Below are 26,929 nucleotides of genomic sequence, written 5' to 3'. Positions count from 1 at the left end.
TCTTTCTCTAAGTCTATAATATATAACTAAACTATAGTTGTATGTAAAGTAAATAAGGTTTTTAAAATGTTTAAGAAGCTTCATTTAAAATTAAATTAAAATGCAGAGCCCCCCGGACTGGTGGCCAGGACCCAGGCAGTGTGAGTGCCGCTGAAAATCAGCTCGCGTGCCACCTTCAGCACGCGTGCCATAGGTTGCCTACCCCTGCCCTAGGGAATTCCTAGCTAGTTTAGAGCTGGTATATCCAACTCTGCTCCACCCCTTTTTATCCCCCATCTGGCTTAGTGAGAATGCCAGGGTGGGAGGAGACGTGGCAGGAATGCACTGAGCTCCAGCAATCCCTTGCTGGTGTAACAGCCTTTATAGAGCTAGTACAAACTGGTATAATTTTAAGCAACCCAGAGGCTGCTCTAATTTAAGCTGGGCCCAAACCAATCTCCAGCTACATTAAGTAACAGAAGAACATAAAAGTGGCATACAGCCACCTTTACTCCCTCTCCTCTCTTGAGTCCTGTAGTGAGCTCAGTTGAGTTGGACCGGAGGATCAGAATGCAGAAAGGGTATTACTTATATCAAGTAAAAGACTAGTAAACTGAAAACCCACAAGGCATATAACAGCTTACTGCCAGACTTTTCAAAATTTAAGTGTTGATTGTTCAAATTTATGTCTAGATTTTCCTTAAGAATGCAATTTCCTGGCACATGGTAAAACTCACTTTTAGACCCACATGTCAACAAAGCAGGCATCCTGTTTCAAATGTTATTATGGAAATATTACAGTGTTCTGTGCCAAATTTGTCCAAATTAAACCAAGGGGAATGGAAATACTCTCCCTGGATAGGTGGTGGTTGCACTAGGTGGGCTTGTTTATATGGAGAGTAAAAGTTACAGCTAAATATAAAAACAGATACATCATAATATTGTAGAAGAAGTTGAATAACATGTCATTCAGCCTGTGTACTGTGGAAAGAACACTAAGGTCATGTCTAAAATAAGACTAGTGACTGTTTGATAATAGAAACAAGTAGGAGGTAAAACTGGAGAATTTTCCATCTTTTTTTTTTTTTAAGTGACACTGTCAGATTAAAACAAGTTTTTGTTTTGGGGGTGGGTTTTTTTTGTTTGTTTGTTTGTTTTTTTGGTCAAAGCAAATGTCCTTGAACGTGTTACTATGGGTCTGATGCAAAGCCCATTGAATCTGTGGGAGTCTTCCATTGATTTCAAAGGGCTCTGCATCAGGCCTTAATGCCAATACAATACGAATACCTATACTAGCCAATATTATTGGTTGTTTATGTTTTGCCTCATGCTCAGTTTGGAAAATGAAAAAAACAATACTCCGCTGAATTTTTGTTTCTAGACAGTTTCACTTTCTGGTTCAACTGCCTGATCCTGTTCTCACAGAAGTCATTGACTTCAAAGTGTCTAGTTGTGTGCATAAAGGTAAGTATGTGTGTTTGCAGGATTGGGGCCTAACAAAATTCAGGGGTTGAATTTAAAGTTACATATATTGTCAATACATTTTGAAACACAAAGTTTGAAAAGTATTTCCGGTTCGTTTATTCACCAGGTATTAGGTTTCCTCTGCAAGGACTTGACATCACTAACACTGAAAGCACAGGGAATGCAGCTTCCTGCTCTGCTGTAAGGGTAATCTGGTGTCAGCAATTCTCCTAGGAGAAACACAGAACGCTGAACTCAGGCCATGACAGGTTGAGTTTTCTTATTTATTTGTGTGTTTATTTGTTTAAGAAAACAATTCTTACATTTTTAAAGTAAGATGAATCTGTTTGTAGTTTTAAGGCGACATGTGTTTGAATAACTAAAGGTCTTAATTTTTTTTCCTTTTAAAAATTGTTACTTTAAAAGCATTTCCTATAAGTGTTAAAGGTTTGAAACCTTTGCCAGTGGGAATAAAATAATTAGGATTCATATACTGTAACCTATGTACACCGCAGGGCCAGCTCCAGCATTTCGGCTGCCCCAAGCAAAAAAGCCGCAATCCTGATCAGCGGCGGCAATTGGGGAAAAAAAAAAAAAAAAAAAAAAAACCGCGATCGGCGGCGGCAGTTCAGCAGCAGGTCCTTCGCTCCTAGAGGGAGTGAGGGACCTGCCGCCCCTCCCCCTTGGCCGCCCCAAGCACCTGGTTGTTAAGCTGGTGCCTGGAGCCGCCCTGATACAGCGGACTCTCGCTAGAATGCGTGTCTATATAGCGCGAATTCGCATAGAACGGATCCCAAATTTAATTACTTTAATTGCAATTCATTTTAACGTAGTCTCCGCGTTAACGCCGTACCACGCATGGATCACAAATCCCATGTTCTAGCAAGGGACCGGTGTGTGTGTGTGTGTGTGTGTGTGTGTGTGTGTGTGTGTGTGTGTGTGTGTGACAGACACAGACACACACACACACACACGAAAGTATTTCAAATGTTACAGGATATGTAAATTCATGCATTTTTTATTATATTTTATTCATCCTTTTGATAAAGTTACAGTAAGATATCTATAACAAAAAGGGTTAAACTCAAATAGGCAAGAGTTATAAAATTCTCATAATGACAAAAAGCTCAATTTGAATCCCTAACAACATAGTTGACAATAACACCATAAGGACAAAAAGAAGAAAAGAAATCTTAGCAATTCAAAGACAAAGTCAAAAGGTAGTCACAATTCATTTGGGCATACAGATACATAGATAATCAATTTGGATCATGGATTTCAATGTTAAAAAAAAATTAAAATGCTAAAACCTCATACTATCAAGTCCATGTGCTAGAGACTCTCAGGTGCACCCAAGGAGGGGGAAACCACAAAGGGGCTTGTTGCAGCTCCCTGGTCCTGAGGCTGGTTCTATGCCAGCCCCAGCATACTTTAGAACAGGGGTGGGCAAACTTTTTGGCCCGAGGGCCACATCTGGGTAAGGAAATTGTATGGCAGGCCATGAATGCTCACGTTCCTGGCTAATGGGAGCTGTGGGGGCAGCGCTTGGGGCAGGGGCAGCATTTGGAGCCCCCTGGCTGCCCCTACACATAGGAGCCAGAGGGGGGACATGCCGCTGCTTCTGGGAGCCACACAGAGCCATGGCACGTGCAGAGCAAGGCAAGCCCTGGATCCCGCTTCCTGTCGGGAGCTCAAGGGCCAGATTAAAATGTCTGAAGGGCCGGATGCAGCCCCCAGGCTGTAGTTTGCCCACCCCTGCTTTAGAACCTTGTGGACTGCTCTAAAGTATTCTGAATGGTAACAGTTTGCAAGAGGCATCTGCCAGCTATGGGCTACAAGAGCTTTATATATCCTGACCATGCCACTGACACACCCCTTATACCAGACACTGCTTCAGGGAAAGAGACATAGGATGATAGGAGCCAGCTATGCCAACTTTCCAGCCCTTTTGTGCCACCAGAATAGTGCAAGGACTTGGACTGTAGCATGTGTTTTACTTCTTTTTTTGATAAAAAGAATTAAATAAATTTTTGACTTCTGCTTCACAATGGCCACCTGTTATTTTCACACCTGGGGCTTGCATGTAATAGCATATAATGTTACTAGCCCTCAAGAATAGCATAGTATTATTTTGGGACAACACTAAAGATAACTTGAGTCTTGACTAATGGCAAAAAAAAAAAAAAAAAAAAGTGGGGGAAGTCTACTGCCATTTCTTTCCGAGTGGGAAGCTGTAAAAGCAAGAAAATTGATCTTATGGGTATGGAAGCAAAAGTAAGCATTATGGCATTATTTAATATCTGATTAACAAACAGTGGTTCATCTCCAAGACAGGTCACTGAATGCAAGGCATGTTGTTAAAAAACAAACACCGAACTGGTTGGTAAATCTGATCACAGGGGAGTTACTCAGAAAGGAACCTCAGGTCTATTCTCGATAGTGATAGCTGGTGTTTATTTATTGCATTCTAGCTATTAGAGGCTGCAAACCAAAAAGCCTGCCTCCCATTGTCAGTTTTATCTCTAGGACACTTATTAAAATTAATAGACTGGTTTGAGCACAGGATAAACATATAGTCTGTATGAGGAAATATAGATAAAATAAAATAAAGAACAAATTTTCCCCAGCTAAACCATGAACCCATCCCATGTATACAGCATAGCAGTAAGCCAACGTTGCAGTCTTTACTGGTCCAAATAAGCTGGTTGCAGAGGTCAAAATTGTGTCAAATTTGTTATCCTGTACTTTCAACCAGTGTTCTGAGGTTTTTTTGTTGGAAAACAAAGAAATGAATTGTGATTAAAATGGCTCCTGAAAAAGATACATTTCTCTCAGTGGAAGCAATCATCCTGGGAAGATTAGAAAAAGGTAAAAGGGGAGGACTTGACAGGTTCTCCCATTGCTTGCAAGGGGCATAATGAAAAGCCGAGTGAAGAGCAGTCATGAGCTTCTGACTCACTACAATAAAGCACCAAAGAATTTCATCAGCTGATTATTAACTGAGGATGAAACATGGCTTTAATGGTGGAATCCTTAAACTAAATAAGAGACACAGTGGAACCACAAAAATTCTAAAACAACAAAAACCTCCCAACTTTCATGCAAATGGTCACTGTTGAATGCATCTGTCTGATAGCTGATGTAGGTGACTCACTGAACATGCCGGCTTAGGCCAAAATTTTAGAACCTCCAATGTTGTCTGCCACTTCTGCATAGCAATGCTATGTTCCACAGCTAAACAATTCAGGACGCTTTTAGGACTCCCTATTTAACCATAGCTACCAGTAGTCTTAGAATCCTAGGGTGAAATCCTGGACCCACTGAAATCAATAGGAGTTTTGCCACTAACTTCAATGGGTCCAGGATTTGATACTCTAGTCTAAAATAGAATGGTAGAATCCTCTGCTGAAGCTGCTCTGAAGCCAATGATGAATTATTATAGCATTCTGGTGGAATTCCAGGGTGGGTCATTTATTTACATTCTGCCTGCCACCTGAAGTTTCAAATAAACACAATAATTTTCATGTCCTGTCCTAAACTGCTGTTTAGTGATGCTGTGTACGGCTAAAGGATTACCACCTTCCATTCTAGAAGCAAATGAATTTAAGAGGTGAACAAATTAGTTCTCTTATAAAATGTAAAATAGTATTACTATTTGTTACTACAGAGAAGTATATTTGGGACAATAAAGAAATGGGACAGGTCAAACGATAGTTTGAAAATAATGACAGGTTTCAGAGTATTGAAAATAATGGACACACTAGTGCTGATTCTCAGTTACACTAAGGACCCTTTACACCATTTGGGGAAGAGATCAGATCCTTAGCTAGTATAAAATATTATAGCTCCTGACAATATATACCAGTTGAAGATCTGCCCCTGGTAGTGTAAATGACATTTATACTTTACTGGCTTCCTATTCATTTCCAAGTGCAATTCAGGCTTTTGAATTTGATCTATGAAGTGTTATATGGCTTGAGTCCTGGTTACACGACAGACTGCCTATGGCCTATGAATGTACCACTGCAGCAGAGATCAGCTGACGCAACTGAGCCAACAGTCCAGTTGTGGGCAACCTGTGGCCCATCAGGGTAATCTGGTTGCGGGCCACGAGACATTTTGCTGAGGTTGACCGTCCATAGGCATGGCCCCCTGCAGCTCCCAATGGCCACGGTTCACCGTTTCCGGTCAATGGGAGCTGCGGGAAGCGGCAGGCCGTAGGGATGTGTTGGCCGCCGCTTCCCGCAACTCCTATTGGCTGGGAACAGAGAACCGGGGCCACTGGAAGATGCGAGGGGCAATGTCTGCAGAAGGTCAATGTAAGCAAAATGTCTCACGGCCTGCAATCAGATTACCCTAATGGGCCGCCTGCGGCCTGTGGGCTGCAGGTTGCCCACCACTGCAATAGTCCCTAAACTGAATGTCAGAGGTGAGCAGTTCCCAGATGATCTCGGTGGATAGTTCTTGACTTTGTCTGACCTAACTTACATTTGCAGATTCTTGAGGACAGTCCACAGCTTATTTTTATTCAGAATTTGGCAGTAGAGCACCTTAGGGTGTTTTTAATTTTGTTTTTAAATGTCATTCATTGAATTTAACTCTTTAGATCCACCCTGAGATGTTTTTTCTAACTGGGTACATTTTATTTAAGAAAAAATACATAAATCAAGACTAAAATGATTTGTAGAAGTTTTTTTTTTAAAGGAAATAATCCTTTAGGTTTTTTTAAAAGAAGAAATAACACACTCTCCTACATTCTGTATTGCAGTCTCTAAGTATTCTCATAGACTTTAAGGACAGAAGGGACCATCATGGTCATCTAGTCTGACCTCCTGAAAATCGCAGGCCACAGAACCTCCCCCACCCGCTCCTGTAATAGACCCCTATCCACTGGCTGAGTTACTGAAGTGCATAAATCATGGTTTAAAAAGACTTCAAATTACAGAAAATCCACCATTTACACTAGTTTAAACCTGCAGGTGATCCATGTCCCATGCTGCAGAGGAAGGTGAAAACCCCCCAGGGTTTCTGCCAATCTGACCTGGGGGGAAATTCCTTCCCAACCCCAAATATGAGTGCTCAGTTAGACCCTGAGCATGTGGGCAGGACCCATCAGCCAGACCCTGGGAAAGAATTCTCTGTAGTAACTCACAGCACTTCCCATTTAGCATCCCATCACTGGCCATCAGAGATATCTGCTGCTAGCAATTGCAGATCAGTACATGGCATTATTGGCAGTCTCATCATACCTTCCCCTTCATAAACTTATCAAGCTCAGTCTTGAAGCCTGTTAGTTTTTTTGCCCCCACTACTTCCCTTGGAAGGCTGTTCCCAGAATTTCACTCCTCTGATGGTTAGAAACCTTCACCTAATTTCAAGCCTAAAACTTGTTGATTGCCAGTTTATATCCTTTTGTTTTTGTGTCCACATTGGTGCTTAACTTTAATAACTCCTCTCCCTTGCTGGTATTTATCCCTCGGATGTATTTATAGGAGGGCAATCATACCTCCCAACTGCCTTCTTTTGGTTAGGCTAAACAAGCCACGCTCTTTTTGAGTCTCCTGTGAATATGGTAGGTTTTCCATTCATCAGATCATCGTCTGCTTTCTCTGCACCTATTCCAGTTTGAATTCATCATCTGTCTTAAACATGGGAGATCAGAACTGCACACAGTATTCCAGATGAGGTCTCACCAGTGCCTTTATAACGGTACTAATACTTCCCTATCTCTACTGGAAATACCTCGCCTGATGCATCCTAGGACTGCATTAGCCTTTTTTCATGGATACATCATACTGGCGCTTAGTTATTCTGTGATCAACCAATACACGCAGGTCTCTCTCCTCCGTCACTTCCAACTGACACATCCCCAGCTTATAGCGAAAATTCTTGTGGTTAGTCCCTAAATGCACGACCTTGCACTTTGCACTATTAAATTTCATCCCATTTCTATTACTCCAGTTTACATGGTCATCCAGATTGTCTTGTATGATATTCCAGTCCTCCTCTGTATAGGCAATATCTCCCAATTCTGTGTAATCTGCAAATTTTATTAGCACAAGCCCACTTTGTCAGTATTAAAAATGTTAAATAAGATTGGTCCCAAGACTGATCCCTGAGGAACTCTACTAGTAACCTCTCTCCAGACTGACAATTCACCTTTTAGTATGACCCATTGTAGTCTCCCCTTTAACCAGTTCCTTATCCATCTTTCAATTCTCATATTAATCCCCATCTTCTCCAATTTAACTAATAATTTCCCATGTGGGAACTGTATCAAATGCCTTACTGAAATCCAAGTAGATTAGATCTACTGCATTTCCTTTGTCTAAAAAAAATCAGTTATCTTCTCAAAGAAGATCAGGTTGGTCTGGCACAACCTACCTTTGTAAAACCATGATGTGTTTTATCCCAATTACCATTAACTTCTCTGTCCTTAACTACTTTCTCTTTCAAAATTTGTTCCAAGATCTTGCATACAACTGAGGTCAAACTAACAAACCTGTAGTTTCCCAGATCACGCTGTTCCCTTTCTGAAAAATAGGAACTATAGTAGCAATTCTCCAGTCACAGGATACAACCCCCGAGTTTACAGATTTATTAAAAATCCTTGCTATTGGGCTTGCAATTTCATGTGCTGGTTCCTTTAATATTCTTGGATGGAGATTATCCAGCCCCCTCAATTTAGTCCCATTAAGCAGTTTGAGTTTGACTTCTACCTTGGATGGGGTAATTTCTACCTCCATATCCTCATTCGCCATCCTGCCACTACAGGTCTGTCGCATCTTACGCTGGGGTTGTGTTCCGCAGTCAGCGCGTAAAGCGAAAATCACGCATAGTCAAAACGACCTTTGAAAATCCCTTAAATCACCCAAAAAGTACAGTTGTGTATACAACCCTGTACAGTACTATGTATTGTATACAGCAATGTACAGTACAGTATATAATAAAGACTACATATGCAAAATATAATTTTACAGTATTTTTAATAACAACTGAGAGACAGAAGAATGAAAGAATAAAAAATGAAAACAGTACAGAACTGTAAACCTGAACAGTCACCAGTCACCCTAGATATTCTTGCTAGTCTTGTACTGTACACACTCCAAAGATTAGTCTTCCTCTTCCCCCAACAACACTATCATTGAGTCATCAGGGCTTGATGTCGCTCCAGGAGATGATGGACCAGGCTTAGGTGACCGAGAGCGAATCGTAGACCAAGTGGTTGGCTCCGGTTCAGCTCGAGAAGTTGATTGTGTAGGCTCTGCTGCTGCTGGTTGTTTTTTCTTTAAAAACATGGCGATTGGCAACTGTCGCTGTTGTCTCTTGAGCTTCTCAAACATTTCTTGATACGGTCTCAAATCATCCGTAATACTACGTGTGGTTTTGAGGCTTCGTTCCATAGAAGGATCATATTCAGAAATTAAATCATTCAAGTGTTTCACTGCTTGGAACACTTCAGAAAATTTATGAAGATTCCAAGTTGCTGGCTCTTCCTGTCCGTCATCATCTTCATCTTTGTAGACGATTTTATCAGTTCCTCTAACTCTTCATTAGTCAATGTTTCTCTATGGCTCTCAAATAATTCCTCAATTTCTTCCTCGAGGATGTCGATGAAGCCATCACCACCCACTTGCCTGGCCACCTGAACAATGAGTTTCACTTCTTTGTCAATGATTGGGAAACCCTTAAAATCATTCACACAGTCTTCCCATAGGTTTCGCCAACATGCATTGACTGTTTCAGGCTTGATTGCATCCATTACCTGTTTAATATAAGTGATGCAATCAGCAATGTTGAAGGACTTCCAACACTCCATCACATTAACATTGGGATCAGCATCCATAGCGGTAAGGATCCATGAGAATGTAAGCCTGTACATGGCCTTGAAACAGCTTGGTCGAGAGGTTGGAGAATGGAGGTGGTTTTGGGGGGGGAGAAAGACTACTTCAACGTCGTTATGCGCAAATGGGAGTGCCGCAGGGTGACCAGGAGCATTGTCTACGATCAGCAACACTTTAAAGTCAAGTCCTTTCTCTTCAAGGTACTGCTTGACCTCCAGAATGAAACACTTGTGGAACCAATCCAGAAATAATGCTGCCGTCACCCAAGCCTTTTTATTTGATTGCCAGAACACAGGCAGGAGATTTTTGTTCTTGCCTTCTAGGGCACGGGGATTTGCAGCCCTGTTGAGCAAGCCAGGCTTTATTAAATGCCCAGTCGCATTGCCACAAAGCAACACAGTCACACGGTCTTTAGCTGCTTTGAAGCCAGGGACTTGTCCTTCTGATTTCGAAATCTAAGTGCGGGTGGGCATTTTTTTCCAGAAGAGCCCAGTCTCGTCAGCATTAAAAACTTGTTCTGGAAGATAGCCCCTTTCCTCTATGATTTTCTTTAATTGTTCGGGCTAGGCTTTTGCTGCCTCCTCATTGGCAGATGCAGCTTCACCAGTAGTCTGCACGTTTTTGAGGTTGAAGCGGTTCCTAAAACTGTTAAGCCAACCTTGGCTGGCTTTGAATTCCTTCTTATCAGAAGGCTGTCCCTCTTCGACAGGAGGTTTGAACAGCACATAGATGCTAAAAGCCTTTTCTCATAACATGTTGCCATTGATAGGCACACGTTTACGGTTCATGTCTTCCAGCCATAAGTTTAATGCCTTTTCAGTCTTCACTAAAGTCTTATCACACACTTGGCTCGTCACCTTAGCAGTTACTGGAGCACTTGATGCCATGGCTTGACGAATTTCTCTCTCTCGAATCTTGATGGCACGGATGCTAGATACGTTGCGGCCGTATTTACCCGCCACGTTGGCAATGGACATACCGTCTCTCAATAAGTCCAACACAGCCAGTTTTTCCTCCAGCGTTGGAACAGATCGCTATTTCTTCAGTTGAGCACCAGATGAAGTAGGTGGCTTGCACTTAGGGGCCATGTTATACGAAAAAATATGTACTGTATCTTTAAACAGTACAGGCACAGTAGAATCTCACTCAGCACAGTGAGATGCGCACAGTATGAGAGGCACAGGGGGACTGAGTACTGTAATGGGAACAGCAGATTCGCTTCTCCCATCTCACACTCACTCCGGGGCATACGCACTATTTAAACTGTTCGGTTTTTTTTTCCCCCCCCCCACCAACCCTCCAGGGTTATTATAGGGGAGAACCTTATCACAGGCCTAAAGGCATGCTGTTGCTGTCAAGTCCCCCCAAAAAATATTTTAATGGGAACAGCAGATTCGCATCTCACGCTGGTGGAATCGCCGGCACTTCCCCCCACCCTCCCACCGATCACGTAAAGCTGAAATTGCGCATGTTAAATACGCCTAAGATGCGACAGACCTGTACCCCTAAATTCTTTATTAGCCTCATTAAAATCTGAGGCAAAGTATTTGTTTAGATGCTGGGCCGGGCCTAGATTATCTTTAATTTCCACCCCATCCTCAGTGCTTAGCAGTTCCACTTCTTCTTTCCATCTTATTTATACGGCTATAGAACCTTTTACTATTGGTTTTAATCCCCTTTGCAAGGTCCAACTCTGCTTGGCTTTTGGTAGTTCTCACTTTATCTCTACACTTTCTGACCTTCAAGAGGTAGCTTTCCTTGCTGATCCCTCCTATCTTCCATTCCTTGTAGGCTGTCTGCTTTCTCTTAATCACCCGTTTGGGATGCTTGCTCATCCAGCTTAGTCTGCAAATTTCCCTACACATTTTTCTCCCTTGCTTGGGATGCGGGCTTCAGATAGCTTCTGCAACTTTCAAAGTAATTCCAAGCCTCCTCCACATTCAGATCCTTGAGTTCTTCAGTCCTGTCCACGTCCTTAATTCCCTTAATTTCTTAAAGTTTGTCCTTTTGTAATCAAAGACAGTAGTTGCAGATCTATTTTTGGTTATCCTTCCACTTAGTTTAAACTGAATGAGCTCATGATCACTCAAACCAAGGCTGTCCCCTACAACCAGTTCTTTTATAAAGATCCTCACTACTCACCAAAATCAAATCTAAAATGGCATCACCTCTTGTTGGTTCAGCTACTATTTGGTGAAGAAATCTGTCAGCTATCACATGCACGAAAATCTGGGCCTTACTATTAGTAGTAGCACTTGGCCTCCAATCTATATCTGGGAAGTTAGTCTTCCATAATCACACATTTCCCAGTAGTATTTATTTCATTAAAAGCATTAGAGGTCTCTAGCCATAGCCAAATCTGATCCAGGGGGCGGAGAGGGGGGTCTGTAGCACACCCCGAGCACTGGCCCGGGGACCTTCTAGTAGCTTTCTTCCCCAAAGTGATTTTGGCCCAAAACAGACATGGTCTTATCCATTCCAACACTTCTAATTTCTTTACACAGTCTACCTCATCATTAACATACAATGCTACTCCACCACCTTGGCCTTCTGTCTTCCCTGAACAGCACATACTCTTCAAAATCTGTACTCTAGTCATGAGAACTATTCCACCATAGTTCTTGTTATCCCAATCCCTGGTTTCACTTCCTGCACTGGTAGTTCTAGTTCCAACATTTTGTTGTCCAGGCTCCTTGCATTGATCTACAATCATCTTCATTGTTGCTGCTTGGCTTCACCCACATTCCTCGCCCGATTGGGTACAGTCATTCTACTGCCAGTATCGCCTGACTGGTATCAGCACTATCTTTCCTGGTAACGTCCATTCTCCTACCCACTGCTCTTCCTTTCTCCATTGCTGTATTCTTTCTTACTTGATTTTCCTTCCTCTCAATGTTAAATTCAGGTGTGGAGATCATACGAGCATCTCCCAACCATCTGCTCCAAGTTCCTAGTTTAAAGCTCCTTTAATGAGTTGTGCCAATTTCCGTCCCAGAAGTCTATTTCCCTCCCTACTCAGGCAGGAGGAGTCCATCCCATGAGAACAGTCTTCTGTCCATGAATGCCTCCAAGTGGTCGAACATCCCAAAGCCCTCCTTATAGCACCACTGCTTGAGCCATCTGTTGATTGTCATAATCTTGTCTTGCCTTCGTTCTCCTCCTCTAGAGACAGGCAGAATCCCACCGGAGATACCTGAGCCTCCATTTCATTAAGCATCTTCCCCAGCTTGGCATAATCTTCCTTGATATGTTCCAGTGAGAATCTAGCTGTATCATTTGTTCCCACATAAAGGGCAATCAGTGGATTATTTCCAGCTCCCATTAGGATTCTCTTCAGCCTCTTCTACAGGTCCACATACTGTATCTTAGCTCCCGGAGACAGCACACTCTGCTGTTCTCCAGATCAGCTCCGGTGACAGGTCTGTCTGTTCTTCTCAGTAGGGAGCCCCCAGTCACATAAACCTGCCTTTTCCTGGTGATGGTGTGATTTTCCAGCCTTCTGCCTGTTCTTTCTTGCTGCAAGTCATCCAGTATACTCCTGGGGTTCTGAACTCCGAGTATCTCCCCTGGCTCTTCCCCTCTTCTTACAGGAATAGCCGCTCATCATTTCTTCCTTGCCCGCCCACCTTTAGTTACTGCCTGCTGTGCCCCTTCTTTATTTTCCAACTCAGCAAACCTGTTCCTGAGCTCTGTTTCTCCTTTACTTACTTGGAATCTGTTTCACAGGTTCTCCTAAGGAAAATGACAACTTAAGAATAAATACTCTTTCCTCTAGTACGAAATTGATAAAAAAAAGTTACTTAACCGCAGTAACACAATACAAGCTTTGCAATGTACAATATATTGCTGTAAAAAGGCATTTCACTGGACTATAGCCATAGGACCCAATCCTAATGTCATCACACAGGCAAAAGTCCCACGGGGTTAAATAGGAGTTTTGTCTGTACCAAGAACAGACAGGTCCCAATTCAGCAAGGTACTGAAGCATGTGCCTAATTTTAAGCTCATGAATAGCTCCACGGATTTGGTAATTAGGCATATCTTATTTGAGTGAATATGTCTTCATATTTTATCTAATTGTACCTGAGATTTACTTATTTAGGAAGCAGATTTGCACTAGTGGAGGAGCATGTGTGAGCGTGCATGCAGATGTATTGTGTGTGTACCGCTAAAATAATGTAATTAGTTTTATACATGTGTATAAGGCGAACTGAAAGGAAGGAGAGTTTCCTTTGTTAAATGTTTACCAGGAAAGGCCTACTCATGCACAAGGGAAAGGCCTAAAGCTGCAAACTATAGCACTAAACATTTTCCATGGATTTTCCAAATAAAAATCTACAAAACAGCAAACCAACCTCCAAATTGACCAAAATAACTTGTTTTTCCATTCGTTGGTAATTTCCTCTACCTGCTTTGCTAAACACATTACATTATTAAGGCTGGAAGAATTTAAATATAATTATATTGAAACAGTTAACCTTTTATTTTTCTGCAGTTCACTGAGTTAAACTTGGCCAATGGTCACTTTCTAATCTGTCTAATTACTTTCTGGTTGTACCTACTGGCCAACTGCGGCAATGATGAATGTAAGCACTACAGAATATTGTTTAACTCCAAACCCAAAACTGCCATGAAAACCATTCTGTTAATATTAGGTCTTGTAAAATCTTTTCTTTTTAAATAAAAAAGTAGACCTAAACTGCCTGGTAGCCTGTGCTTCTCAACATTGCTACAAGGCAGGCATATCAAGTATCCATTTCACGGTTGGGTAAACTGAGACAGAGAGAGAGATTAAATGACTGGCTCAAGATCACACACCCAATCAGTAGTAGAACCAAAAAATAAACTAAGGAATTCTGGCTCCCAATCCCCTTCTGTAATAACTAGACCACAGTGCTTTAATATCTCTTTGGGGGAAAAGGGGATCGTTTTCCTGGATTACATATGATTTCTGTACATAAAATCATACATATTACTAGGGTGAAATCCACTCATACATAGTGGTGATGAGTTATCTTTTCTTATTAACAAAACATGGTAACCGACTCTTCACTCATTTTATTTCTAACATGGAATGATACATTAAAAGAATGCTATCACTATTCCTATTAATTTTATTAATTAAAATTTAAATCATAAATACATGTGTGAGTACAACAGCAAATTCAATAGTGTAGATGCTCTTACAAAAGAAAATGCCTTTAAAATTACAATTTTAATAAAATTCTTTTAATGCCAGTAAAAATCTCATCAAGATGTAATTCAATAGCTCACAAATACAATACTCCTGAAAAGAAGCCACAGACTCATCCCCACTTCTTAACATAGTTTCAATAGAAGAGTTGCTATAGCAAGGCCTCATATTTAGAGATTAATACTTTTACAAAATTCTATATTTGAGTAAACTATGAAGTAATCATAGTCATTCCCACACCATACCAGTGGTCTATCTAGTCCAGCATCTTCTCTCTGACAGTGACTAGTACCAGTTACTTCAGAGGAATGTACAAGAAACCACATAATGAATAATGATGGATTAGCCTACCAATAGAAGTTTTTCCCAAACTTCATCAGTTATTGTGTGATTTACCCCGATTCATATGGGTTCATATCGCTTACAAGCAATTTTTATCCTGTCTAATGTAAGTGTGGATGTTCTCATTATTCATATAAATCTTTATTGAATCCAACTAAGCTCTTAAACACACGGATATCTTGTGTAATAGATTCACACATTTTAAGGCCAGAAGGGACGATTGTGATCTTCTAGTCCGACCTCCTGCATGAACACAAGTCATAAGACTTTCTGGAATTAATTCCTGCTTCAAGTCCAATAGCCGTGGGTGAAGTAGAGCATATCTTTTAGGAAAACATCCAATCTTGATTTAGAAATGTCAAGTGACGGAAATTTCCCTGGTTAGTTGTTGCAATGATTAATTACCTATACTGTTAAAAATGCATGCCTTATTTCTAGTAAATTTGTTTAGCTTCAACTTCCAGCTATTGGGTCTTGTTATACCTCTGTCTGCTAGATTGAAGAGCCCTCTATTATCAAATTTCTGTTTCCCATGTAGGTACTTAATAACTGTGATCAAGTCACCCCTTAACCCTCTCTTGGTTAAGGTAAATAAATTGAGCTCCTCGGGTATCTCTTTATAAGGCATGCTTTCTAATCCAAGCACCAGACGTTAATTAAGCGTTGTATAAAAAGTATTTGGTTAAAGTAAATGGTTAAATTTTGCTGTATCGGAAACAGTTAAAATTTAACAATTGCTTAAATAAGGTCTACTCATGCTCTCACTGAAGTCAATGGAAAACTCTAAGTGACTTCATTTGGAGCAGGATTGAGCCCTAAATGAACAGGTGCATTATGCAATGTATTTTTTCTTCTTCTTCAAATCATGTTTGTTTGATACTTGCTAATTTGTAAAATACAGTCAATTACAGGGAGCTTCCCAGTCAGTGTGAATTAGCAAGATTCTTCTGCATACAATTCAAGTTGCAAAACAACAACATTGGTAAAAAACAGCTACAACTTGGACATAGCACACCTTTCAACAGGAAAAGGAGGAGGAATGCTAGATTCCTGGGTGCACTTGGAAAAGTTATCAAGCTTCATGTTCTTTTACAAGCCAAATAAAAATCTGATCATTTATGAAACCAAATGCCAGAGCAGAATAAAAATTCTCCAAACTGGTTATCAGTGTCTGTGTGCGCCAAGAAGGTCTAGATGTTATCCTGCTGTGGAACAGATTTATAGCACCACACTCCTTCATTTATCCTATTATTGTGCATGGAATGAGAAACACCATCCCAGTACTGCCCTCAAAAATAATTGTATTTTGTTGTCACTGAGTAACAACTGCCTTCTCAGTTACAATATTTATTAATATTTGATAAGGGACCAGCACCCACTACCTTCAGAGAGAAAATGAAGAATTAAGTTTATATTCCAACCAGTGATGGAAAATAATAGAGAAAAGATTAAGAGCCTGATCCAGGGCCCACTGATGTCAACTGGAATCTTTCCATTTACCTCAATGGGCACTGAGTTAGGCCATAAGTGCCAAGTGAATTAGTAAATGCTAATTTTCTGGCTGTCTTTGTATGTTGTTGCATGATGAATAAACCACAAGCCAGCTTGGTGTAAAACTGATGTGTGACCAACATAATGTAACAAATGCAGTTACTCTTAATTTATACCATTGTGAATAGAAAATAGGACCCATGAGTTTAGCACTCCATGGACCTGGTCCAATGACCACTAACATCAGTGGAAATGTTCCCATCAACTTCCGAGAACGTTAGACACGTTCCATGAGAATGCCGTACAATTAGATACTCTAGCTAAACCTTTGAATTTCAAAATACACTTCATAGCTGAAAAAGTCTTCCAAAACATTTAATATTAAGACAGTTCTGTTTTCTATCTGCAGTGTGCTTTTGCTGTTTCTTTGTTTAGAGTTGCTAAACTACTGCTACAAAATGATTCACATATTTAAGAATGCTTCTGTGCATGTACTCAGAGGTAAAAACCTCTAAACATGCGCCACCCACACACACAGTTTCCCAGGGGGTTCATCATTCAGCTGTCAAGCTGTATGAACTTAGATGGGAAAGACTAAAGGGGGCGGGGGGGGCGAAAGGTTATGGCTGTGGCTTTTCTAGGGCTCCTGCTACTTTGTGACTGTTGACACTTAAGAGACTGGAACTGCGTCTGTTTAAGAAACGATTACTAGAAAGCGTGACTATAAATCACTACAGAAAGTTGAAGACTCTGACGAGCAGTCAATTAGAGCTAAAGAGGAGAAAATACAATTTACTAAAAGCAGAACAAAATCATAATCAAAATACAAAGCTCTCACTAATAGAAAATTGCTCCAACACTTGACAAAATGGACTTTTATCAATATGCAGCTTTACATTACGGAATTAGTAAAAGGGATGAAAATATAAGATTAAAAAAATCCACTTTGCTAAAGAAGATGTGTTATTTAATCAGATTTCTCACACTGTTTTTGATTATTGTTTTATTGCTACAGCTGTTGACTAAATTTAGGCAGCTATGGCTTATCTGCACAAAGCACAGGCCAAAGATTAATGTACTAGTAGTACATTAATTAGTAGGAGTAGTAGTAACAGTTCATTACTGTAACATCTAGAGATGCAATGACCGGGGCCCCACAAAACTAGGCATTTTACAAACACAATGGTGAAAGATAGTCCTGAAGATCTTATAGTCTAAGCCAGTGTGACGACTCACCACTGCGACACCTCCTGCTGGTTATCCAGGGAATTAGCTTTTCCAGTTCTGGAGCACCCTCTGCAGGCCAGTGTCTCGCTGCCACTGGCCCCCATGTTCCTCCCGGACCCCAGTGCCCCTTTACCCAGGGTTCTTCCCACTGCAGCAACCCCCCAATCTGGGTCTCCCCACTCAGGGGAACTCCCAAGCCCTTATCCCCACCTCGTCTCGGTGGCTACTGCCAGTCACCATCTAGCCCCCGTTCACTGGGGCAGACTGCAGTGTACACGCCATTCATCACTGGCAAAGGAGAGTTTGGACCTGCTGCCTTTGCCTACCCCAGGCTACCCCTCTGTAGCCCCAGTATCTGTCCTGGCCTTAATCAAGGCCTGCAGCCTGGGTGTTCTCCAGGCTGGAGCTTCCCAGCTCCTCTAGCTTTTCCCCAGCCCTGCTCCACTCTAGGTACCTTTCTCAGCTTCTAGGCAGCCAGTCCCTTCTCCCTCAAAAGCTAGAGGGAGGGTTCTCTCAGTTCCTGGCTTCCCTGGCCTTTATAAGGCCACCTACGCTCTGATTGGGGCATAGCCCCAGCTGTGGCTGTTTCCCCAATCAGCCAAGGCTTGCTGCTCTCCCTAGCAGCAGCCCTCACGCAGCCTCAGCCCCGGGCTGATTTCAAGCCCTTCAGGGCAGGAGCAGGTGACCATCCTGCTACAGCCAGCACTTCTCAAATACAGTCACTATCAGGGCTGGCTCTACCTTTTTTGCCACCTCAAGAGAAAAAAAAAAAAAAAAAAAAGCCAGCTGACGAATTGCCAAAGCAAAAAAAAAAAAACGAACTGCCAAACTGCTGCCCCCCGAATAGCCAGAATGCCACCCCTTAGAACGTGCCGCCCCAGGCACCTGCTTTCTCAGCTGGTGCCTGGAGCCGGCCCTGGTCACTATGAGGCTTTTCTTGTGACCACAGCCTCCTGGGCAGTGCTTCGGGTATGTGGGGGAGCGCACAAAGCAGAGCCTCTTCCCCAGGGTCACCAGAAGGGATTGGGCCCGCCCTCCCGCTGGAGCCACAAACGCCAGAGGAGCAGGCAGCCAGCGAGTTCTGCACCTTCCTGGGGATGGTGAGGCTCAGGCTTCAGCCCTCGGGTGGCAAGCTCCAGTCATGGGACTTTGGGCTTCGGCCCTGGATCCCAGCCACACAGCGGTGGGTGCTGGCTCTGGGCTCCCCTTCCCCGTCACCATTGTCCTTGATCTCCTGCAGCCTCCTCTAGCCCCGGGCTCTGACCGTGCGGTGGCAGGCTCCAGCCCTGGACCCTGGGCTCACCTCCCCCCTTGTCTCCCTACCCACCTTCCCATCCAGTGCTTAATTTGTCCCCTAGCTTGCCAGGGCTGAGTAAGTCTGCTCTGAAAATTGATATTTGTACGGTAGTTAATATCACTTTTCACAGCCTCCCAGCTAGCTAGTAAATCTGCTATGAAAAGTGATATTAACAAACATACAAATATTTTTTGCAGCAGCAGACTTACTAGCTAGCATGCCTTTTTTTAAAAAAGGCAACCCACAACAACAACAACAAAAGACCAGAATGTGCAAAGCACCTTATTTATGTTTCTCTTCTGTTTAGGTCAAGTAAAGAATAGAGAACTGTACATTATTTTTATTATTGAGTCTGAAAAAAAAAAAAAACCCTACATAAATAAATTAGAATGATTTGGACATGTATATGTGCATATTTATTTGTTTTTCCTAAAGTTAATAGAAGTTTAAGAAAAATTGTCATAGCGGCCACCAGCAAGAGTTGGTGGCCGCACTCTGAGGCCACCAAAAAATGTATTGTGAGAACCCCTGGTCTAAACAGACAAGTCAAACTAAAGGTGGGAAAGAAAACAGAGGCAATGGAGAGGAACTGATTTGACCAAGGTCACACAGCAGATTAGTGAATAGAAACCAGGTCTCCTAACTTCCAGCCCAGTGCCACATTCACTAAGCAATGCTGCCACACACACCTCTGCACTTTCCTCATCCTGGCCATTCCCTCTGTTGCATCATAGGATCCCAAGATTTGCTATAATTTATACCAGTATCAAGCAACTACAAGAGACCAAAACCAACACAGAGGGTTAAAGCAGTATTCCAGGCATGGCTCCCACTTTTCTCTGATCGTATCCCCTTTTCCCAGTTATCCCAGCCCTGCACCACCAAAATGATCCACTTTATGTTGAGGTAGTTCTCCCTGGGGAGTTTAAAACCCCCTTTAGGGTCAGATTTCACCACTGATGCAGTGCAAACAGGCTGTGCCACACTGGAAAATCTGGGCCCTGATGTTTGGCTGCTGGGAAAATGTTCCTGCTTGACACAATTTCACATATCATTGATTGGGTCCTGTGACTCTTCTGCTGAATCAGTGCATTTACATTGCAGTATGTTGGCAAAGCAATTTGATTGGATTTACCATGCATTTGTGGATTAGCAAATTGTAGTCTCAATCCACATACTAAAAAACCACCAATTTTAAACTAGATATTTTTAGTTTACCACTGAAAACACAGCATCTCCAAGGACACATGTATTAATGCAAACACAGAAAAAATAGTTCTCAATATTGTAACTAAGAATAAACCCATCCTATAAACCAGCTGTTTGAACACCACATTACTTTGCCATATGAAGGCAATTAACTACAATTGGCAATATAGCCATTTCCTAGAACAGTAGTACTCAACCTTTAAAAAGACATGATCAAGTTAAAAAATCAACCATTTCTTTCAGAAAATATTTCACCTAGCATTGTATTAAGTATAGCTATAATTACTATACATGAAAGAGATGAGAGAAAATTCTGTTTTTTCACATTGTTTACTTGTAGACAGTCCGTTTCACTGTTTCTCTTACAGAATTAGTTTCTTCTGTTATACAGGCCTTAACAGGATTAGTTTCTTCTTCAGCAAGAGAATTGAGAAAAATATTGTGATAAATAAGAAAATTTGATTGTAAAACCACAAAACCTGGCAAAGGACTCAGAAGGTTTTGTACCTGAAACTACTATTAATTTTTTTTTTTTTTTTTTTGGTGGACCACATTTCAAACTGACAGTGTCCCTTTAACAGTCAAATAGTGATTTAGTCATTAAATGGAGTCAAAGCGAGGCTCAGAAGAACTCATCATATATTAACATTTCAAAAAAAGGATATCATAAATTGAGCAACAACTAATGCACTCATCAAAACAGCAAAGGGACAGATTTTGATAACCCTACCGCATAAGACCTTATGTTGCAAATTGTCTCACTGAAACCAACGGGACTTCTAAAGGACAACTCAAAGTAAGAATATCAAAATCTGGCCCTAAATAAATTACCTTCCAGTACAACATTTTTTTTAAAGTAAATCATCAAAGTAACATTTTCCCCACCTACCTGAACTAACCATTAGCGCAAATAAGGATTAATCTCTCTCTCCCTCCCACCTCTCTATAATATGTGTGTGAGAGTGCCTATCTCATTCCATGACCCTCTGTTCTTTGTTTTTAATTCCTTCTTTCCCCAAAAAAAAACCCTCAGACCCAAGAAGAGAGTCACCTGCTGGGCTATAAAAAAGATTGAGCACCACTGATCTGTAATTTAGTCTTTGGGCTCCATACTAGCCTATTAGAAATACATTATTCCAAAACAAATATGGTTATTTCCCAAAGGTACATCTCATTTAATATTCCCTAAATCAGACTCGTAACAAGCTGTGCTTATCAGTATTCCACAGCAAGAATAGCAGAGATTAAAAAATAAAATAAAGCCATAAATTGGGCAATCGGAAAAATATATATTATACTTAATACCATGAAATTCTAGAGATGACCTAGTTCTCTTATTTCTTTTGTAATATTATTAAGATGTTTTTATCAAGTCACAACACAATACTGTAGCATCCTGACCTGTGTTCAAATCTTTTAGTCATATTTATGTGCCACCAGAATAACAAGGTAAAACTACAACCTAATGTAGGCAGTTTGGTTGACTTATATTTTTAAGTCTTGAGTATCAAAGCCATTAAACAACCTAAGCATTAAGACATCTAACAATCATTAAAAATTTGTAGTCCACAAGTTATATCCATTCCTGACTCCTATGTTTGTTTGGGTTTCTCTCTTTCTTTGTTTTCCTTATGAAATAATACACGTAGGTCCTTTTGAAGATACTTGCTGGTGTTTAATAGCTGTTTTTTGTTTTTTAAAGACATTTGCAGCCAAAAGCTTTCAGACCTGGCTACCAGAGGTACACTTACAGAATGGAGTAAGTGCAAGTTGAGCAACTTGTTTGCTGCATAAGACAGGTTTGTGACTGATCATTTGACCCTTACAGTTTGTGACAGTCTTCATAAACGATACATTGTAGTATCATAATACTACATATTGGACCACGACACTGTAAAGCAGAAGGCTGTAAAAATATGCATCTCATGTCCCCATGTGGTTTAGAGATGTGATACACAGTTATGCTTAGACCACATGAAGTGCTCATATGTCTGCATGTGAGTAATTATTTATAAAGAGGCATTCATTATACTGTAATAAGGACATATGTTGGGTACATTGTGAATAACTGCCAGGTTGAATAGAGTGCTTCCAGCACCTGGCAAGTGTCATCACACTATAAATTATGCCATGAAGCATGTTTTTCCTTTTACACATTTTGAAAAACAAATTCTATGAGAAGTGCCATCTTGGATTTCCTCCATCTGAAATGAGGATCCCAAAAGCTGCATTTGAGCCTAGAAATTTCTAACGATGTTGTTAATAAACATAGGACCCAACTGGTACAACCTATTTTACAGAGATACAAATGAAAGTCTATGGTGTAGTGATAATTTGCATATCTTTTTACATATGTACATTACCAATATATACACACACAATAAATGGTGCCACATTTATCAGAAAAAAAAAAAAAATCAGCAGTCACTACATGAAATTTTGATAAGAAGCATCTTTCCTTTTAAAGGCTACCATTTGAGTACTAGGTTATTGTATTTCTATATGTCAAGAAATCACATTAGTATGTTTGCATCATCTGGCCAAGATTTTTCATTCAAGTTTTCATTTGTATTCATTATTTATATTTTTTAAATAGACAATAATATGCACACACTATAGCATTAGGGCTTGATCCAAAGCCCATTGAAGTCAATGGAAGTCATTCCCTTAATGTTTGGCCTAATTTTTAAGATCTAAAAAATTCTAAATGTTCTGCTATCCTATGCACAGCATAAACAGCTGTCCCAAGGAATGCTAAAGACTTGTTTAGAGAAAAGTCATCTTCAAAGGCTATCTTTCAGGTCCCTATTGCAACTTTTTATACCATATTTATAACATCCAAAGCAAGTTGCTTTTCTTCACGTTTCAGTTAACGTCATTGTCTTAATCACTTGCCCTGAGAGAGTTTAACTTCAGAAGTAGAACACAAATGTGGTAGAATGCCCCAAATTCCTACTTTACCCACCACGCATGTTCCCTAATCCCTTGGATGTAAAGCCCCTTGAGCTGAGAACCAGGTGTGTGCATGGGAGAGAAGGGAAGCGCTCAATAGTTAAATGGAGAAAATCACTGCAGGTAGCAAGCTTCAGAATATAACACTAAGTAATGAAAATGATGGCTGCTGAAAATTAAGTACAGTAACAGTTTATACATGTTTTTAAAAATGAGTTTAATAAACAAAATGCATTAAAAATTGTTAAACAGATTTCTCTCATAAATATACCTCATAGAAGAAAGCACTAGGACCTATAGCTCCCCAGAACTATTATACTTTCTCCCTTAAAATGATTTATGGCAGCCCCTTGACCCATATGTTAAGTTTTCTGTTGCAATGTGTCTTTTGCTCAATTACACTCCTCCGATTCAGAAATATATTACAGGCATATCATATAAGATTGGGTTTATGCACATTGCAGGAATGAATTGAGATCAGGTGCTCGGGAACACAATTTAATACAGAAAATAAGGAGAAAACAACTTTCAATTGATAAAACTATTATTTGAGACAGAAAGAGATGAGGTTTGATTGTAAGGATGAAAATGATAGATTTTCCTTGCCTATAGTTGAATTTATCCCCATCTAAAACCACCTCAGCCAGAGATTTTTTTATCCCTGGGACTCATAAAATACTACTTGCCTTTGGAATACACCAGGCTACAACAAATATCATGTACTCTCCAGAAAATTGTCACAGAAAGTTCCTCCCCAGGTCTCCTAGGAGGGCTTTATTCCTTCTAGCCTGAAAATGATTCAATACAAGCACTAGAAAGAGAATTTTAAAATTATTACTTTTAGTGTATGCCGTAAAATCTCATTCTAAATCTTTGCTGTTATAAACATGAGATGATACTCAGTTTTGAGCACTGCTCCATTTGATTGTCTGTAAAATCTGCTTATAGCATTCCGGACTAGAATGTTATTCCTAACATGCGCATACACACAAAACACACATGCTCTCCTTTGACCTACTACCTGCAACCTCATTCAAGCATTAGGCAGCACATGTCAGGCATGTCTATAGCATCGTTCCTGGATATAACGTCATTACTTTCCTTTCCCACACTGCTCTGTGACCCCATTCTACCGTAAAGAGACATGTATGTATGATTTCAATGGTTAAAATACATTGAGACAGGAGGGAGAACTCTCACTGCACCAGCCAACAAAAAAGTGTGCGGGGGGTGGGGGGGACTTTCACCATCCTCTGCTAAAAGCTTGATTAACTGTGACCACTCCCGCACCTACACTTTAACTCCTGCATGACATGACATTTCAGAAGGCCCATACCAACAGACATGCTGATAAAACACTACAGCAGGGGTAGGCAACCTATGGCATACGTGCCGAAGGCGGCACACAAGCTGATTTTCTGTGGCACTCACACTGCCCAGGTCCTGTCACCGTTCTGGGGGTTCTGCATTTTAATTTAATTTTAAATGAAGCTTCTTAAACATTTTAAAAACCTTATTTACTTTACATACAACAATAGTTTAGTTATATATTATAGACTTATAGAAAGAGACCTTCTAAAAACATTAAAATGTATTATTGGCACGCAAAACCTTAAATTAGAGTGAATAAATGAAGACTCGGCACACAACTTCTGAAAGGTTGCTGACCCCTGCACTACAGTAACACAAGCCAGACTACTGCCTTACTTTCATTGGGATGAAGTATACTATGATTTTCATATTCTGTTCTATATAGGTGTCTATACCGCTTGCATCACTATAGTATGTGACCCCATTGATGCAGATTTTACTGTAATTTAAAGAGAAAGAAATACTGGACACATACCCAGCCTCCGTTGTCTTGGATCCAGTTGTGTAGGTGTCTGTTCAGGTACTCGGTCATCCACACAGCAATGCTGTCCACAAGAGGCGACATCTCCCGATTAACGCTCTCCACGCACATCACGCCACCGAATTCAAAGAAGGCCACGATCCTTCCCCAGTTAACCCCATCTCGGAACAGCTCCTCCACCACCGCCACAAAGCGCCCCCTGGCCGTGAATGGGGTCAAGTGCAGCTGGCCAGACATCTGGGCAAAATCTCTGTGGTAGCGGCGGGAAAATTCATCTCCAGCTTGGCACAGAGTCAAGAGAACAGCCTGCGGTGCTGGGCGCAGCCCATCACCAAGGGGTACGTTACTAGCAGCAGCCGAGCCAGGGGGCTCAGGAGGCAGAGACACCAGCCCAGCATGGTCAGATGAGGTCCCAGCAACAGTAGGGGGAGAGAGATTTGGAGAAACTGGTCCTCTGTTTTCATTGGCAGCCCAATCGTATCCCCTCTGTGACAGTTTGTAATGGATGTACTTCAGCACTATCTCCCGGTTATCATAGCCTCTTCTCCCAGGATGAGCCATAATTTCCAACAGGGAGCAGCAAAGAGGAGGGAGAGAGGAAGAAGAGGAGCAGGATGAACCCAAAAAAGTAAAGCAGCCAATAATAATAATAATACCACCAAAAATTATAATCCAGTTATTGTATTGGATGCGGTTTCATTCATGATGGTATGAGGAGCTCTCAGGTCTCAGAGGTACTTTCGTCTTCTCGGTTTGAGATGCACAGTATAAATAGATTTAAAATGCTGTAAGTATTTTATTTCCAGAAGCACATTATTTATTAGATATTTATTTTAGAAACATTTTCTTCTTGATGCTGATATATATATATATAAATATATATATGTATTTAAAATCTCATACTTATTCAAAGCCAAGTGCATATTTCCCCTAGGTGCTGAACTAACACATGTGAATGAAGGAGCTGAGGAACATATACTGTAAAAACTGCAATTCAAATGATTTGCTCAACAGCCTTAGATGAACGTTAATCCAATGGACTTTAAACTAAAAATCTCAAAATTCTTTCTTTTTTGTTTTTTAATTACACAATGTAAATTTCCTGTGTAAAGTACTTACTTGGACTATAAATATGTTCCTCTGTCAAGTTTCCTTTTAAAAAAAAAATCACAAGTCTTCAAACACGTTAAGTTCTGGTTGCTTTCATGCTTCAAAAGATCAAATCTCCAAGGGGACAGGACCAAAAAAAAAAAAAAAAAAAACCCACTATGGATTTTAAAATTTATTTCCCCGACTTCTGTTAAACAGACATCTCCAAAGACATGTCAAAGATCAGAATATCCCGCCTCAGAGCCCAGGAAGGAGAACAACCCAAACCAAAAGCAAAATTATGAAGAGCAGATGAAACACACCTTTGACTCCAAGCTCTTGCAGAAGTGCTGTGCTTTTCCCTCCAGTGCAACGTACAGACACATGCAATTAAATACATGTAGTTTCATTCAGACACTGATCTCTAGGCAGAGCCCAACGCTCCCCCCTCCCCCGACACACACCCACACACACGAAAAGGGAGCATCAAAATCTTGACTTTTGCCTAAACTCCAGGGAACAAATGCATTTCCACAGCAGCTTTGTTTGTATAAAAAGCAAGAAACCCCCCCAGGGTGCAGAGGAGGGAAGGGGATGGGGGCGTGTGTGGAATATTATTCATACAAATTAGGACCGCTGCTAGGAAGTTGTTCCCCCCACTACCCTCCCGCCCCAGCACCCCCAGCGCAGACAGCCGTGCAAACCCCCCAGGCAGAGCAGCCCCCTCGTCTTTCTGCAGTGGTGCTGCTGAAGCGCCAGTCCGTTCCGTGTAGCTGTGGCGGCCGGGGAGGCAGAGTCACAGCGCGGGTGCAAGAGAAGGAGGGAGGAGGAGGAGCAGAGCCAGTGGCGGGGAGGAGAGCGGCCGGGAGAGGCCCGCACAAGAGGGGCGGGTTCCCTAGAGCTCCACCTCGCTATTCATTCAAGAAACTGGGGAGAGGAAGGAGAGCCCGCCGCCTGCTCGCCACCATAGCCGTCGATGTAGCCCTGGC

General features: G+C 41.3%; 1 protein-coding gene across 4 annotated transcripts in view; it reads right to left on the bottom strand.

Moving 5' to 3' along the window:
* The window catches only part of BCL2 (BCL2 apoptosis regulator), a 128,438-nt gene extending 101,868 nt beyond the window's left edge, over positions 1 to 26,570 (bottom strand). Inside the window, exons 1-3 of one of the 4 annotated variants that reach the window (XM_054018173.1) lie at positions 26,264 to 26,343; positions 25,971 to 26,003; positions 24,846 to 25,595 (exon numbers count right to left, since the gene is read on the bottom strand). In XM_054018173.1, the coding sequence (XP_053874148.1) occupies positions 24,846 to 25,412 (567 nt within the window). In that variant the 5' untranslated portion in view covers positions 25,413 to 25,595; positions 25,971 to 26,003; positions 26,264 to 26,343. Of the gene's footprint in view, positions 1 to 24,845; positions 25,596 to 25,970 lie in introns of all 4 variants that reach the window. The other 3 variants (XM_054018171.1, XM_054018170.1, XM_054018172.1) reach the window with 3 other exon arrangements.
* Positions 26,571 to 26,929: the final 359 nt, after the last annotated feature.

This window comes from Malaclemys terrapin, chromosome 2 (assembly GCF_027887155.1).
Source record: "Malaclemys terrapin pileata isolate rMalTer1 chromosome 2, rMalTer1.hap1, whole genome shotgun sequence".
NCBI lineage: Eukaryota > Metazoa > Chordata > Testudines > Emydidae > Malaclemys > Malaclemys terrapin.
This window is presented reverse-complemented; position numbering and strand designations above follow the sequence as displayed.